The sequence below is a fragment of the Falco punctatus genome, assembly GCF_963210335.1.
Source record: "Falco punctatus genome assembly, chromosome: 7".
Classification (NCBI taxonomy): Eukaryota; Metazoa; Chordata; class Aves; order Falconiformes; family Falconidae; genus Falco; species Falco punctatus.
The window spans coordinates 30417831-30436255 of NC_137587.1; the positions used below are offsets into that span (position 1 = coordinate 30417831).

General features: G+C 35.2%; 1 protein-coding gene across 6 annotated transcripts in view; it reads right to left on the minus strand.

The window, feature by feature from the left end:
• Positions 1–1822: 1822 nt before the first annotated feature.
• Positions 1823–18425, minus strand: part of RPS6KA5 (ribosomal protein S6 kinase A5) — a 78869-nt gene continuing 62266 nt past the window's right edge. For all 6 annotated transcript variants that reach the window (XM_080396703.1, XM_080396707.1, XM_080396705.1 and 3 more), the window contains 8 exons: positions 17310–17435; positions 16522–16655; positions 13286–13379; positions 10822–10992; positions 7237–7428; positions 6461–6620; positions 5313–5476; positions 1823–4356 (listed from right to left, as the gene is read on the minus strand). In XM_080396703.1, coding sequence (XP_080252829.1) covers positions 4117–4356; positions 5313–5476; positions 6461–6620; positions 7237–7428; positions 10822–10992; positions 13286–13379; positions 16522–16655; positions 17310–17435 — 1281 coding nt within the window. In that variant the 3' untranslated portion in view covers positions 1823–4116. The remainder of the gene's footprint in view (positions 4357–5312; positions 5477–6460; positions 6621–7236; positions 7429–10821; positions 10993–13285; positions 13380–16521; positions 16656–17309; positions 17436–18425) is intronic.

Consider the following 18425-nt stretch of genomic DNA (forward strand, 5'->3'; position numbering starts at 1 on the left):
TTCTGACTTGCAGTAACTTTCTTCCTCTTCTGTGGTAGCCCCCTTGTCTGGTCCTCTGAATCTGTGTGAGTTGAGAACTCATTTTTAAGCAGGTTCTCTTAAACAAGGCCTATTACTTTAAACTGAGGCCTATACGTGCAATACAGTGTGTATCTACATACATGCACATAATACATGCACATATTAAAAAGGTAAGACACTTGTGTAACACTTAACACAACCAAACAACACACATCATCATTCTGTGAGTGCTTTCTGCCAAGAATTTACTCTGTTCCTGGATGAGTGCTAGGGAACATGGCTGTGCAGGTATTGTTACCTTGTTCAGAAAAGTAGCCATGGAAAAGGGCTAAGAAAATATGTACATCAGCAGTATCAACTTGAAGAAACAATCTATTCTGATGCAATATTGTATTTTTGTGTTAACCCCCCTAGACTGTTTAATAAAGCATTTTCAAGGGTGGGTTTTTTTTGTAGCCGTAAACCATACATACACCAAATGCACTGAGCATTCCATTAACAATAAATATTTCAGCTGCTTTCTTAGAAATTTCACTAAGTCAGAGGAACAGTAAGTCATGTTACTTCCTTTGTACTTCTCTAAATCCTTTAGAATTACCTCTTAATTACTAATATTTGTGTTTCTTAAAGTATCACAGAAATAGTTTTACAGAATATTCAGTACTTTAAAGATTAAATTAATGACTACACTAGTTATCTAAATCTTTACTGATATGAAATTTGATTTTTTAAACAAATCTGCTCACAATATTGCTGACTGCATTACATTTCTGACAGTAGAGAGATATCCCTACTACACATTAAAGTTATTTTATGCATAGCAGCACTGTGAAGGAAACCATCTGAGTATAAACATAATTCACAGTCTAACACCTCTTTACCAAGGCAGTATAAAGTATGTATAGTAGTAATGAAGACTGGCTTGTACACTTTGTTTTGAAACAGTGATACAAGTATTAGATGTTTGGCCCGTGGTCTTTCTATGACCTAGAGTGCCAAGCTAGGCAACAGATTAAGCTAAACCAACATAATTCTGTCAAGAGTAACTAGTCTCCTGCAGGAATATTTGAACAAGAAGTGAACCTGCTCTTGAGTGGCCTAGTTTGCAAATCCATTTTATCAATGTAAATGGAGATCCACAGTTGTTTATGTAAAGATGCTAATCTAAAAATTCAAAGGGCTTAGTGTCAAACACACCTCAAGAGCTGTTACCTGGAGGCAGCAGGAAGTCAGAGGTGATAAACATTTCAGCTACCCCAGGTAACTGGTTCAAAGCAAATGCAAGGTGATACCTAAATGTATTCACCCTTGCCCAAAAGAGTTACCCTGTTTTAAAATTTTTATTTAATAACTACTGTTAGAGCACAAAGAGGACACAGAAATACTCATATATAAAAGTTGTCTTTGATACAAGTGATGTATTCTAATTATTTCAGTCTCATAACAGTCTCTTAAAACCTGTGTGGAAAACACTCCGAAAACACAGCCATTAGTATCTAGCATTTAGTATCTTATGCAAGCATTCTTTTTCCTGTTTCATCAGTTTGTAAAGCAACAGTTTAAATTTCCCAAGAGGGAAACAACTGTAGTCTGTTCGTAACTTTAAGAAGTTATTTCAGCTGGGTAACAATATTCCAAATCCACCTGGTATACAAAAATTTCTTACACTTAAATGAAATCAAACCAAAAAGTGCTTTTTGTTGTCCTCACCCTGACAGCAAATTCCAAGAACTCCTCAAAGTGCAAACTTTACAAGCAACCTGTTCTTCAGCTTCCCAATTCACTTGCACTGTCTGCATAACAAGTTTGAATGCTGGATTGTTTATTGTATTTACAGCAAGTTTACTGGGGAGAGGGAAAGTATTCTTTTACAAATGAGCCATGTTTACTATTGAGATTACTTCCAAAGAGAGCATTCAGAAAGCAAACCTGAATATATTACATTGACAATTATTATTCAATATTTTAACATCGGCCACTTAGAATTGGTTGTGTTATTAGCACATATACTGTTCTTTAAATATACTACTTCTACATAAACAGTGCAAATCTCAATATTCACATCAACCTGAAATTAATGCTGCAATTACTGTTGACATTCACATCAAGAAAGTAGTAAACTATTTCACAAGAGCAATTCCAAAACCTCAGAATGCCATTATTAATATTAAAGAAACACAGAACAAACATGTTGGGCTTCAAAGCCTTGTTTTGATACACACAATCCCTGTAAACATGGATGTATTGTATTTGTCAATACTGATATCTGACATAATTCTATAAATAAAACCACTGTTATAAACAATTCCTATAACCTTTTTGCATAGGGTTTGGATTAAGGTTACTTTAAGATAGGAGCAAGCTGTTAACAAAACCCCCTAGTCAATTAGGCTTCCATCACACTAATTTAGGCATGTGGTTAACTTTACAGAAGGAGTCTCGCTGACTTCAGTGGAAACTTACACATGTAAGCATTTGCAAAACTGGAGTCATCTTTAGCACTTAAGTTACCCCTAGTCATTCAGAATATGAGCAATAAAAGAGCTCTCCATAAATTTATAAAATATACTGATTTAAAAGTTTATGCTGATGTTTCTGTAAGTCACATTTATGATTCCAAACAGTTATGTACATACTATACTATCACAGTAGGAAATACTTCACTGTAGAACATCACAGTGAACAAGTTGTGAAGCACAGTGTTCAATATAATTTCCCTTTAGTATTCCCAGTGCATAAGTTGTTAACATCTACACTACACAAGGTGCCCAGGTCTAGTATTTGTTATATACAATGTAAAAGCAAGATAGAAAGAGCTTTGCAGTTTAAAGTAAGGAATGAAAACGGTGGGTAATATAAATATACAGAGATTTACTCCTGCAAAGTACGGAATTCTCCTTCACAATGACCACAAACACCAAATATGGTGGATTTCAGGTCATTCAACCCAGTAAAACAGTGCTCAGCACCTTGTAGGAAGAGAGATCTGAGTGCACTTTATTATAAAACATCTCCTTTTGATGCTATAAAGTGCAAAACAGAAAACATTCTAATATTTTACAGTCACTATTAAACTGCCATATTTGCACAATGCAAAATTCAAATAACTTGGTATACATTTTGTGTGGACCCTATAATAACAAATGTTGAAACTGGAGTACTTTCACCTTTAAAAAAATCTTAGTATTTTAAAGTTATTGTGTAAATATAAAAAGAAAATATAAATTATAATTAATTCTTGAAATAGATATTTTAACATGTGACCATTTCCCAAAGCATTCAATATGATATTTCATTCTCTTATAGCATTGCATTTTAGAATCTTTAAAACATTTTAAAAGTTAATAACGTCAAAAAGTAGAAATAAAAATTACTGTATCACAGTACTAGACACCTCACCTTATCAGATATCTTTTACCCTATAAGTTTTTAAAAAATTAAATAAATAAAAAAAGGCAAAACTGATATTCCTGGTTGTTTAGAAAAAGATCTATGGAGTTACTTTTTAAAACAATGTAAGAGCTCCATAAATGCTTCCTTTTGCTCTTAAAATTCAAATAAATGGGATTGAATGTAACCACAGATTTAAAAGGCCTTAAAGTACTATACTGCTTTGGTGCATTGTACCAATGATTTTACATGCACAAAGAATCAAATTCCATGACACTCTTCACAGAGCTGGGAAAAAGCAGAAGACCGAAGTGTTCTATACATGTTACAGAGCCTTCCTTTCTTTGAACAGTGGGGAAGAAACTGGGAGGAAGATTCTGACACTGAGAAATGGTCTTCCTCCAAACCGTACCACAAGCAGCATAGCTCCTTACCTTGAGCTTAACTGCACACTAGTCATTTAGCCCTAAGAGAATACAATATTGACTGTATAATAGTATTATACCATATCCAGTGATATCAAACCTAATGCTAAAAAGAAATGTATTGAAATACAAAGCTAAAAAGTTATGATTGAAATATATTTTTAAAGCAACATATTCCTGTAGCCTGCAAGCCACAGGGAAGAAGGGTGAGAAGAAGACAACATAGGTACTACCAAGTTTATAACCACTTAAATCTTCAAGACAGGATATTCTTTGCTTTTCAGTCAGAGAACTGGAAGATGGTTTCTGGATTATTGCTGTCTGTAGGGTTTGTTGGCTGCAGTGTCTTTGTAGGTGTAGTTTTACCATGAGAATGAGAGGAAGAAGAATGTGAACTTTCACTGGAGCTGCTACGTGTCTCTGTGCTTGTACTTGTTTTTTTCATTTTCCTTCTCTTTGCAAGAGGTGCCTTGTCAACATTCTGGAGACAAAATCCTTCCCTTTTGTACTTGTTAAAGGCCTGTTTAAAAATAAAAGGTAATTCTAAGTTTTTCAATAGGTTTAAGATATTTTATGGCTCATAGCTTTTAACGAATGTTCTATGCTAAGTCATAAGATAAACTGTAATCTCTTGGCAGATCCATACCAATTATTATTGTAACTGTAACAATAACTTTACTAGACTTTACATGTATTTAAGAACCAATACATAACATTATTAATTGACATCTTCCCTCCTTGTTCTATTTAATTTGGAAGTATTTGTTATTAAGCCTTAAACCTATTTATGACTACATTTTCATACTTTGTTAAGTTAGTTTTTCTTCCAGCCCAAATTATGTTGCATTAATCAAGACCTCCCCAAGTAACAATTCCTTTCATTTTCTCTTCTTGGTAGTAAGTGTCTGCAAGTATTTCAGCATAAACCAGCTTAATTTCAGTTTATTCTCTGTAGAAAGAATCATGAGAATCAAACTACATTTGTATAATACAGTTGCAGTTCAAATGTTTTCAGTAAATATACAATGGTAGACAAACAAGACAATAAAGCATCCAAGACGTTAAAGCCATGAACTAGGTACGTCCCAGAAATTTTACCTCAATTTTTAAACCATAAGTAACTGTTTGACTTTTTGTCCTCAAGTTAAATAGAAAATTTCTTCTTTTTATAAACATTTGAAGACTTTTCAATGGAATTCTCTAAGAAACAGAATATTTATAATTGCTACTCTATGAACGGCTGTCTCTCAGTCCCCAAAACCCAGTAGTATAAATGTTTTCAAGAAATTTATTCTTGCCTCAACATTCATGTTTTCACTTTACTCAATCAGATGTTAGGTATTGTGGAAAAAATTTGCAGCTATAAGCAATCACTGAATTAAGGACAAAACCATTTCTAATTAAGAGAAAACATACAGAAACCTAGACTAACACATTACAAACTTTAGCATGACATAAAGAGTTCTTAGAACTTACATGAAAAGTGGCTTTGACATAGGTATGCACTGCAGCTCCAGAAGAGCCTAAGTTATCAGGAGTCATTAGAGGGTTAGAGGACAGCTGGCTGCCATCCTGAAGCCATTCGTTGTATCTCAGGCTGGACATTTTAATTCTTTTGTTTGGATCCACTGTTAGAAGTCCTAATAGAAATATATTACATTATCTTAAGCTGTGAGCTCTTTATCTTCTTTTAACAGGAAGTGGAATTATTTTTTAAGAAAATCTCAGGCACTGCTTTGATAAGTAATGACAATATTTACAATAGGTATGCCAATATTTATCCTAGATAAGACTCGCACAATGTTATACTATCATCCTCTCCAGAAGAATCATTAAATGCAAAAAAATGCTATTTAACTATCTGATAACTCATATCTCTTTTCACACAAACTCAAAACCCCCGAATTATTTCTTCACTTAAAACCTATCTAGGATGAAGTCCAAGAGAGTAAGCCTCAGATTCTCTGCACAATCCACTGAAGTCTGAACCTGGCTACGTCTACATTTTTGGCAGAAGAATTCCTTACAAGCCTGCTTCTCAAGAAATTCAGAACTCCATCTTAATAGAATTAAGATTGGTGTCTATCTCATGTTGAAAATATAATTAGATGCTCAAAAGCTTAAGGGGAGTCAAAGCACAGGTAATGTGAATGAAGCAGCTCAAAAATACAGTAGTCTTGGTACACGTATTCAAAAACAGCCTGAGGAAAAAAAAAGATATTAATAAGTTCATTTCCTGCAAAAGCTCAGCTTTTAAAACATTTATGTCATAAACCTGCTGTTTCCACAAAAGCAGAAAATAACATAAAAGAAAAACCATGCTTCTGAATGTTTTAAAAGGTGACTTCACTTTTCCTGAAGCTCTTTAGTTACTTCTAACCCCACTAACTTTCTATTGGCATTTCACTACATTAGAAAGCTCCCTGGTAGGTGTACAAGGAATTTGTAATGCCATTCCGATGCGTCCATTGTATTGTGGGATTCATTACATAGCTGTGGAATATTACTATATCAGGGGTTAGGCACTCTGATGCTGATCACAGCATCCAGATACTGTATGGTTCTCTAAATTCTATCTTTTGAGATAAAAATATAAGGTACGTGAAATATTTGTGAATACATACCTTGAATTAACTCTTTAGCCTCTTCAGAAACGTTTTTCCAAGCTTCTCCTTCAAAGGAAAATTCTCCCTTTTTTATTTTCTTCATAATTTCCAATGCACTGGTACATGTTAAACTTTTGTCTTGAGACTGAAATGGTACCTGTCCTGACAGCATTGTATACTGTCATGAGAACAAAAGTACTATTAATAAACACAGTATATTTATCAGCAACCATATTACTAAACATGGAGTGCTGTTGCTTGAATCACCCAGTGCTATACAATAAAACTTCTGACTTGCATAACTTCAAGGCTATAGAAAACTTAAGATACACAAGACTTTCTGGAGTCCTTGTTAGAAAAAAACATGAATGTGTTTCAAGAAACTATGAACAAAACACAATGGTATTTCTACCCCGTTTATATCTACTGAAATTAATTTTCTGTAAATCAGAATGCAGGCTCATTCCTGTTCTGAATTGAAGATGTAGGAAGACTATATGGATGCCTGTAAAATCTCCTAAAAAGAGTGTGTCTTTCTAAGAGCCAGACTGTATCAAGTATTTTTTCCATTCCCAGAAATGTTGAATTTAGTTCATTTCTTAGGAGAAGGAAAAAAAAAAAATCTCCACCCCTGAAAAACATTTCTTTGGAACCTTGGAATAGAAACTGAATTCAGCATTCACTTGAATTCAGCATCTACTCAATTCAAATCTGAAATTGTGTCAAGCCCTTCACATTTCAACAAAAAGTAAATACATACAGTAAAGTTACAATTAAAAACATCAATCACTCACCAAAATGACACCCAGACTCCACAGATCACAAGATTCGTCATAACCATTGTGATTCAAGAGTTCTGGGGCAGCATAATGAAGAGTAAAACATGGAGTCTTAAGAGGCTGATTATCAGGTGGTTTTAAACGAGCAAAGCCAAAATCAATTATTTTTATTTCTGAATTATCAGTTTCATCTGTAAATAATAAATTCTGAAAAACAAAGACAAAATCTATACCAGCACTGGGTAGAAAATTGGTTATAATACTTAATAGTTACTCTTCCCCTACATTTATTACTACAGAAAACTTCCCATTATCTAGAGAAAAGGGGAACCGGGAGACAGAAAAAAATGGAAAAGTAGAAACAACAGTACTCTGGGTTGTAAGAAAATGTGATGTGTTTACCTGCCTCCTGTATATCCACAAGTCAAGATAGTTCTGTCTGAGATTACTAATGAAAACGGGCATTTAGCAGAGAACAGTGGGGAAAACAGTTCAAGGAACACTAACAAGAAAAAAAGCAAAGACATCAACATAAATGGAAAGTTGCCTTCTTCCTCAAACAACGGTAAATCTTCCTAAGCTTCCACTTCCTTCTGGCATGATGTGAATGACAGCTTGCTTGTGTGTGTAACTTGTTGCATGTCTTGTGACCAAATAGTCTTTGGTCCTCAAGTGGTAACACACTGAAGCCATACTGCAATGAGCACAATAATGCAAAGGAATTATTTTGAAAGCAAAGGACGGTGGACTAGAAAGTGCACCAGTAGTTCAGTAGTTGTACCAACTGCTGTCTGACATGGATCTCAAAATCAGTACAGATATACTTTCTGGAAGAGACCTGGAACTAACAGCATTTAAGCACTGAAAGGCCACATAGCAGTCCAGCCTCAAACCAATGGCCTGCTCCTTACACCAATGTAAAGAACCTTGGGTACAGTAGTCCCCAAGAATTCCAGCTTTACAGATGGAATCTTCAAGTCCATCTTGGACTTGAAGACAGACAAGTTATTATCAGTTTGGCGGATTTAACACAATCTGTTCTCTTCCCTGAGTATTTATATTTGTCAAGAAAGATACAAAAGTGAAGCAAGTCTTAGAAGAACTGGCCAAAGCCATTTCTACTCCCCCTTGAACTTCTGAGAGAAGAGAGCAAAATTTTGCTATTGCCTTTGCCATTTCATCTATGCAACACTAGAAAATGTCTCAGTATAAGAAATACTATAGCCCTATGTAGTTTTGTAATACAAAAGGTGAATAACAACACAAATTAATTTCAAACTTATTAAGAAGGGGAGCACACAGATCAATAAGGAGAACCTGAGAGCCTTCATTATGGATAAAAGAGAATAGCTGCTACAAAACAGTATTTTTGCATTCTCTGCTGCTGTTACAGCTTAATGCACAATTAGAAGTCAGTTTTCCATATTAAAGTGTTGGCCAAAATGGATCTGAAGGAAGCCTAATTCCAGAATAAATATTTATACAATGAGGATACGTGATTAAAACAATAATGTTTTTTTACGGTGATGTTATATAACCAATACATAAAGAATTTAAGTAACACTGGTTTAAAAAGTCCTCCTTTCTTAAAGCAAAAATGAAATTAGTTGTATAAAGGTGTAGTTCAAATGTCTAAGTTGGGTTCAGACTACTTTGTTGATTAGGTAAATAAAGCATGTTCCACAAAACCCCACACTTAAAGCTATACATAAAATACATTTAAAGGATATATAAACAATATTATGTCTTCCTTGCTATGTTTTTTCTAATATCCTTATAACCCAGTTTACAGATTAATGGTCACTTCACAGAAACAGCTCTCAAATCCTCTACTGAGAGGCTCCATATGGTCACATATGCTATGTGAATTCTTTATTTCTGTGAATTCTCTACCTTCTATCCAGTACTTTTCGTCTATTTTGCAGAGCAATATATGTGATCTAATGACTATTGCTTAAACAGAAAAGTCTTCCAGTTCAGGCAATTAAAAAAACCTCACCCTTAGTGACATGTAACTAGCCATACTTTTTAAAATAGACTTACTGATATCACATTAGATGTCAAAGTTGAACGTCAATCAAATCTGATAGGAAGTGTCACAAAAGCAACAGAATTTCCTACATCTTTTTTACAGAAAGGTGCTCTAACCACATCTATACTGGGAAACCTGCATATCCCATACCAAGTTCACACCTGAACCTAAAACAGTAGCTTTCAAAATAACAAGCAGGAAGGAGACAGGCTAGTTAAGTCCAACTTTGTGGAGGCAATGAATTCTGCAAGCTGTTTGCAAACCTTCCTCGGACTTCCCAGACTTCTGTTCTTGGAACATTATGTTGAATTGAAGACTGCCTAATTTACCATACAGTTGAGGCTCTACTTTACAGAATCTTGCCTTTATATTCAAGACTGTAATAAGACTAAAATGACGAACATAGGAAAAGAGAGATGATTTCTGGGCTTTGTCCTTTTAAAAAAAGACTTGTTTCAAAAACTGCTTGCTTTCCTTGATGATGTCAGGGAAACTTTTTCCGAGAGTCACATTTTCAACCGACCTATTACAATTTCACAATAGCCCCTCTGTATTTAATTTTTTATTTAGTACAGACAGTCCAGTACAGGCATGTTTTCAAACACATACATTTTGGACTGCTTTTCAAAAACAGTTTAATATCCACACCTAGCAGACTTTTTTACCTGTTGAATTTGAATTACTACAAAATAAGTAAGTTTGTAATATACCAGAAAGTATGCCACAAAAGGATGAAACGTCAGTAGGAATGGTGGATCATTTTAAACTCCAGATACAAAAGGAGTAGCTATTTCCTGAGGTACAAAGACTATAATCACCAATACAACATAACACCCTCACTGGATGAAATAACATCAATCTACACTGTTCTTGGGCTAAAGAAAACTAACACGTATCCAAGCCCATTGCTGGCAAAGAAAAAGGAGCAAATATTGGCTTCAGGAAGCAGAATAAAGCCAGCGGTCAACCTTGCCACTGTAAACTGAACTGTCTGGAAGGCAAGACGTTGCTACACAATAAAAATATCGGAACATGTAATTATTGAAAAAATATCTATTAAATAATTGTTTCTTTTGGGAAACCACTAAACTCACTGAACTAAAATCACACACCTTTACTAGTTGGCTGCATTAGTTGCATTCATTTTGTGTTTAACTGGGACAGAAGACAGTACAAGGGTGTTGTAGCTAACTCCAAAGGAAGCCCTAACTGAGGGAATTCATATCACACAGAAGGTGGAATGTATAGACAAAGTACCCAAGCAACCTAGCTCTGCTTTTGAACTTTTCATACAAAGAATACATACTTATCACTAGTAAAAACTGTCCCAAATAGGCAAAGAACAAGTTACAGTGTAAATTGCTTACAAAATTAAAAATGTTTACTAACAGTTACTTTTCCATACGAACAGAAAAATATCTACAGAATTTGAGAAGTAAGATCGATAACATTTTATTAAACATATAGAAGTAGAAAAATCTGTAATAAAAGCTGGAGGAACAGAAATATGTCACATTCCAGATATTAAATAACTTAATGTCTGAACACATACAAGCAAGTTACTATACCTCAGGTTTCAGATCTCTATGGACTACTCCTACATCATGCATATGGCTCACTGCTGAAACAAGTCTGCGCATAATATGACTGGCTTCAGTCTCACTGAAATGTTTCTTTTTCTGAATACGTTCAAGCAATTCCCCTCCCTTCAGCAATTCCATTACGAGAAATGTGTGAAGCTGCAACAATAAAGAAAAATGTGGAATGTTAGAAATTTAATATTACAAACAACATTCATTCAGGAACTAGGGGCTATTCCAGCAGGTTCTCAAAGTCTGAAGAAATAAAACTGCTGCTCATAGCAATTCAGAAGGCCAGTAAGAAGCACCAAATTGTCATCTGAGATGGCATTTTTCCCCATCAATCTCAGTGGTACTGAAGAATGTTGATGTCTTCCCCATGTCCATCCATATTTATTTACAAAACCACAATGCCATCATGTAAATGGATAAATCTGTGGGGAGATGAAAAGCCTTTCTCTTCAGGCTAACAAATAAAGGTGTTTTTAAAAGCTAGACTTTTGCTTTTTAAGCCTGTTCTGATGTAAGGATATGTTTTTATTAATATGCACAAGGAGGAGTTAGCCATTTTACATTATCAAATCCTTTAAAAGGACCCCGAAACTTTACTGTGAAATCAAAGATTATCTAGAATTTCTTCTGATTTCATCCCCTACAGAGTAGTAAACAAAGCTACTCTATCATTAGAATCACAACAGACACCTTCCCAAACATTAAAAAGTATCTTTTTATTAAAAATCAATGGCTGTTCAGATGGTTGTTTTTTTCCAAGACAATCAATAAGCAGTGACTTCCTTGATTATAAGACAACATTAGTACACAATCAACTGCAATTCAAATGTCTTGCCATTAAAGAAACTTCAGAGTTTTCAGGACAGAAAAGCAATGTTAGCATTCTCAAAAAGGCAATGGTTGCAGGCATGTGATGGCTTCTACTGTTTCCTTCCCCTAAATGACAGTACCAATAGTAATATTTGCACATGAAGAAAAAAAGCTCTGGGAATTGGTCAAAAAATAAATTTCAAAGAAACAGTCAGGAACAGAAGGTGCACAGTATTTAGCTATAAAGGAACAGAAGCAGAACTATGTGGACAGAAATTGGTAACACTTCTCAGAACAAGCAAGGTGTCCATTACTCACATTGCTAGTAGTGCCTGTAAGATACCCTCTCCTGCAAATTTTCTTTGTCTTAGGAATAGCTGACAGAAAAGCAGAAAAGGCTGAAGAGACTTTTCTCTGCTAGAAAACAACTTGTGGCTCACCAAAAGAGACTGCAACCCAATAATCTATGGTTGGAGTATTAATACAGAATTGGATTAGATTGATATCAGAGCAAACTAGAAATTGGACTGTCTTTAAGACAAACTGCAGAAATGACAAAACTAGAAAATTTTGATCAGTTTTGGTGTTTAGAAAATTATGTATGAGTAATCTGGAAGAAAATATCTGGGAGCTCCAGGAGCAACTAAAAATAAATGGTTTGGCTGGTTGAGAATAGCCTATTCAGCTGTAGAGCTATCTGAAGAACATTTTTTTTTAGATATTCCTGAGTATAGTCATTTTATGCTAAGGAAAGTGAAAAGTGTCTTGTTCTACACACATGTACATAAATGCAAAAAAAAGGACATCCTTATTAAAGATTACAGCACAGATTTTTCATCCTCTCAGCTCATTTTAGAAGTGGTCCACATGAACATTCTGCTGGTCCTTGTATAAACAGCATGATGGGGATAGACTTGGATACATGGGGAGGCAAGAGAGCCCATGTTCTATTACAAAATTATAGACTAGAATCACAGAGTAGTTCAGGTTGGAAGGGACCTCTGCAGGACATCTGGTCCAAACCCCTTGCTCAAGCCAGGACCAGCTTCCAAGTTAGATCAAATTATGGCTTATTACATTACATGCTATGGAGCTTGCATACACTAAGGAAAAAGACACCTAAGGTCTCTAAATAAACCCTAAATCTGATTGTGGTATATTTTCAGAGGCTGTAATTTCACATTTGGTAATTTAGTAAGCTACTTTGTTATCACCACAAAGTTACTAATATGTAAGAAAAAATGCTAGGTATGTAATCTTCACATGCATTATTTCCAAATTATTTCCCAAATATTAATTTAAGCTTCATGACAAACCCAAGGAAAGGTGATTAAATAACCTCAGTATCATAGATAAACTGGGCCATCAAAATATTGTACGATGATTAACAAAGCAGACCAAGGACAGAACCAGAACCAGAATCCAGGACTCTCATTCTTCTAAATATTTTTTTGATTTGCTAGAGTAACAGCAAGTTCTCTTGAATGCAGAACTTCTACTTCATATTCTACACTGACTAGACAAAAGCCCTAGGAAAAAGGTTGCCTCTAGTTAGGTTAACTCCTAAAAGCTTTTTGGGAAAATGTGGCAATGTGCTTGGCAAGTGCTGATTATAGTTTCTTCAAAATACCTGGTCATGATAAACTTCATGTAACTTCACTACATTCGGGTGTCCTTCGCAGAGTTTCAGAGCTGTTATTTCCCTCTGGGTGTTGGCTTCCATTCTGGAAAAATTAAGCAGTCATTTTGTACCAATTTTACTGAGCAAACTGCACATTCTAAGTGTTACACCTGTCTTTTTTAATTGCTTGCAATCCAGATTTGTTTAATATTACAACCTTCTAAAAACAATTAAAAGCATATTCAAAGCTGAACAAAACTCTCCACAAAACCCTGCAAGTCAGGACAATTAAAAACCACACCCAAATCAGACAATGTTTTTGATGCAACTGCAACTTGCTACAGCAAAAGCTGAAATTACATTATAGAATAGTTTCTATCTAAATTAAACCTTTCCCTTAGTCCAGGGCAATTTGACTTCACCTCTGTTCCTACAAATATTGGTTAGCTCAGCTTTATCTTTAAAAGTCAAATTATTGGCCCAATCCTTTTCCATTCTTATAGGAGATAAGTACTTCCAAAAGTGTATGGAAACTATGAGTTCTTACTAGAGAAAAAAAAAAGTAACATCATCTATATATGACGTGTTATAAAAATGAACCCCTGAATAGGCCACTGTAAAAATCTGAAATAGAAGAGATAAGAAGAGACTAGCTCTGTAGCAAAAATAATCACACAAATTCTCTTTTGAGAACTGAAATCTATAGCCAAAAAAGTAAACATGGTGAACATTATAAAAACTCCGTGAACGGGAAAAGAGCAGTATATTTTCTTTTCTATAAAATACATATGATGATCTATTTTGGGCAAATAATGCCTGAAAATTTTTGCAAAAACTCTCTCTAAGAAAGGATAATCCTGTACCAACTCAGAGAACAGCCTTATGGATAACACAGACAAAAGTTCTCTCACCACATGTATTCTTAATTCGCCCCCCATTAGGACCAGGACCAGATTTTTCTGTAAGAGAATTCTGGTTTTCTGCATGCTTCATCTAATCAAAGGGTAAACTAAGCTGTCCCACCTGCATCTCTGCCAATGTATCATTTACACTGAAAGTGATTTCAGGTCCTTAATAAATTAAAAAAATCTGACTTGGATAGTCTTTCCCCCCTAAACTACTATCAGAAGGTGAACCTAGGCAACAGATGAACAAGGATCAGGATCATGAACATAAACCTTTGAAATTTGTGTGTGGACTTATTCTGAGTATTTCCCCTCTGTAAATAATTACCATCTCAGATTTTAAACAGACAGTATCATGAAAAGCAATTGGGAAGCTCTAAAACAGTAACTTTACAGGACCCCACTGTTTCCCTGGCCTTCAGACACATAGATAAATCTCAGATTGTTGGATGGAGGCAGGTCCAGCACTACTAGCAAAGCAAGACCACAGAGGAATTCTTGATCTGAGCTTTTACCATAATTATCATGAAAAGGTTTGCCTAGATGTAGGATTCGCTTTTCTGGCACCTTTGATGGATAAGAGTGAAGGACTTCCTGACTTTGAGGCAAAGAAGTTACTAGAAACCTATTACACTTTTCCTTTTATGAGTGTGGTCCTCAGAGCAGTATTATTTACAGTTTTAACAGTGTTTTGTTCAAGGCTGGTTTGTGTCCAACCATTCAGAGTATGGGTTTACTGCTATCTCTAAGTACTACATAAACATGCTCTGAGTCTGCTGACAACCTGCAATCCTAAAAAAAATAATCTCTGTACACAGACCACTTCTTACCTTCATTTAGCCTGGTCCACCAAGATGAAGAAAAAGAACAAAGGAACCTATGAGTAATTACATGTAGGGACGTAATTCCTGTAAATTTAATTCTATGGGAAAAGTCAATACTAGTTTGCTGAATGATCCAGAAACAAACAAACAAAAAAAAATCCATCAGCTTAAGATGAGATGGGAATACTGATCTTCAGCTCTGCATGCACCATGAAAAAAAATATGAATGTAGACACAAGGCAGAGATTTCCAGGTTAAAATACTCCATGTAGGTATCTACTTCACACTACTTGTCTAAGGTCTCACTATAACAAGTGAAATTCTAGTTAATAAATCTTACAGGGTGAACTAGTTCACTGTAAAATACATACCTAGAGAAGGATTCAGTGGCCTAAGCATAGGAGAGCCTGGAAGACATCAGCCATGAAGACATCTACATAAAGGTAGCAGTCACAAGACTGATGGAAACTGGAGGACAGAGAGGACACCAACAGATGCTAAAATGGCACTACGTAGATGCCTATGTTTAAGTTACTGAATCCCACTGCTAGTGCCTGGCCATTGAGGCCTCTCTATAGGCTCCACTAATAGTTCTGAGTAGGTGCTATTAATCATAGCAGACCTTGGAAAACTCAGACACCTATATTTAGGTGTCTTATTCTTGAACTTAGCTTATCCAAAAAGCATGTGATGAAACACTTAAGTATGGTGGACAGTTACTTCTACAGTCTGGAAAAGCAGAGGTACAGCCAAACGTCTTGGAGAAGAGATCACTGTGAACTATCATTCTGATAGCGGAACATTTACACTTTTCTTTCCCTTTCCTGCCAGCATTCTGCAACACACTAGGGACATACATATTAATGAACACTGCAAAATGAAGGTAAAAATCCACCCACCCCTCAAAGAATCCCTTATCTCTATTTTTCTCCAGGCAGAAACTGGCAGTGGTATCTGTTCTGCCAGAGGACCTGACAGTCTTCATATACAAAACAAGTCAGCTGCCTCCATTGCGGTGTTCTCTTCAGAACACCCAGGAAACAATATGCCACTTACAACTCCATAATTAATTCCATTTTGCGCACACACACACAATTAATTAGATCTAAGGCAACCCACACTACAGAACCTTCTAGGCAATCAGTTGGGCTGCTTAGGAAAGGGAGCTAGCCTAAGTCTACATCCAGTTCACTTAGGTCTGAAGATAGACCTTACTTACACTTTACTCTGGTTACAAGCAAAATCAGGGGAAATTAGGGTAGAATACAACTAGGAACCAGGAAAGTCTGCTTTAGGTTTCTTCTTGTGTCCTCCCCAACAATTATAATATTCTGTTTCAAAGTCTCTCGGAATCTTTTAAAGGTCGTAAGGTTACTACAAGTTTCTGTAGATTCTTCAAATAGGAAATAATTTTAAAGTTATTTTTCCACTTCCAAAAATGTAGCGAACATTATTCTAATCCATGGGTGACAGTAAGCAAAGAAAATATTTTTATTGTCTTATAGAATATTTATACCTTTTGCTAATAATTTTTACTGCATACTCTTGGCTAGTTTTCTTGTGTAAGCATTTTCGACAAATGGAAAAACTTCCTTCTCCCAATGGTTTCTCTTTCAGATCCAGTTCATAATGATGATAAAATGGAGAGTCCTGTTAGGAAACTGTCTGTATTTAGTTCTGCAGAATACTTTTAGTATACACAGTCAAAGACAAAGAGTAAAGTTTTGTGAGAATTTTTCATCTATATTTAAAATTGTAAAAGAGCTCTCTTTTTGATAAAATAAAATCTTAACTTCTATTTAATAAAATGCATAAACTTTATTCTATCAAAGAGCAGATCTTATGTTACATTAAACAAACATAATCACTAAATAAATAATTACTACTACAATAGCTTAAGATACAAAATATTCAGACAAACAGGATCAGAGATGGCTCTACATACATTTATCCACAAAACTATGTGCTCATTTGAAGACATCACAATAGCATGTGTTCTTAAAAGGCTTCACACAACTATACATACTTTTGGGCAAATACATCATAGGAGGAGTCAAATTACTATTACACTTCAGTCTTCTGGAAAAACAGACAACCATCTCATTTTTCAGATTAAACTTCAACCACTTCTAAATAGTACCACATGCAAATTATATGCTTGGATCATCTGAGGAGCCACGACAGAGAAGAGATAAATGATTAATGACTATTTTGTAACTGTAGCCTAGCCTGTGATTGTTGTTTTGAAAGTTATATGCAGTTCCAAGTTAACTAAACTAATTCAGCACTTGATATTATTATTACCTTCATCATAGCACTTCTGGCAATAGTTGTAGTTCCAGGCCGCTCATCCCCCATATAAAACTGAAGAGGATCTACTGTAGCTGCATTGCGTTTAAATAAAATAGAAGGTGCAACGAAAGAATATCCCTATGAAATTAAGACATCAGAAAAGGGCATGGCTTAAAATTGTCACACACAAGTTACCATACACAACATAAGAAGTTTCAGAAAAAAAAAATCAGAGATCAGAATTTTCTCAACATAACACAGAAATGGTAACTGGCTCATTGATAGGTACATATTACTCTGTTCAATGCGAACAGGTATCTTCCTGGAATTAGTTATATGATTCTCCATATTATAGATAAAACAAAAAATTCTGGTAAATAATGCTAAAACTCTGGCTCAGCTTCAATTGTTTTGCAATAGTGATAAAGGCTTATACTTCAAACTAGCTAGCTTCTCAGAACATCTTTTAGTTAAGGCATGAAATATTTTTTATGTTGTGATGTAAGCATCAAATCATTTTAAACGGCAAAACAAAATAAGCTTCATATTAATGATGCACCGAGTTTGAGTATTGTAACAAGAACAGCTGTGACTACCACTGCAGGATGAATCAGATCATATTATAACATGCATAAATCGCTTGCTACAGTCACTATAAAACTAACAACTTCTAAAATACGCTGCTATATTCCTGTATGCTAAGGTGCTCAAAAACAGGCAATAAAAAAACAACAAAGCACAAAGAGGGGGAGGAGAGAATGCAATGTGAACTGCCGTTCACCTCTGCAGCTTTGGTACCAAGCTGGCTGCGCATGAGCTGTTTCTGCCCATTTGACATCCAGACTGTGCAGTGCAAGAAGGGATCATTCTTTAATACCATGAAGAAGAAGATAAGGAAAGATTTGCTACTGATATGTATAGAGTAGTCTAGTAATTAGAGCACTCCTACACAACATGGAAGACCTACTTTCAACTCTGCAGTTAGCTCCCACTTCCCAGATGAATACCTCAACTAGATCATAATGTGGACACCAGCAAACTACATTGCTGTTGTCAAAGGTGGTAGCCTAGGCTGATGGAGTCAAGGTGACAAGACTCACAAGATGTGAAGAATCAATAAAGCAGGTA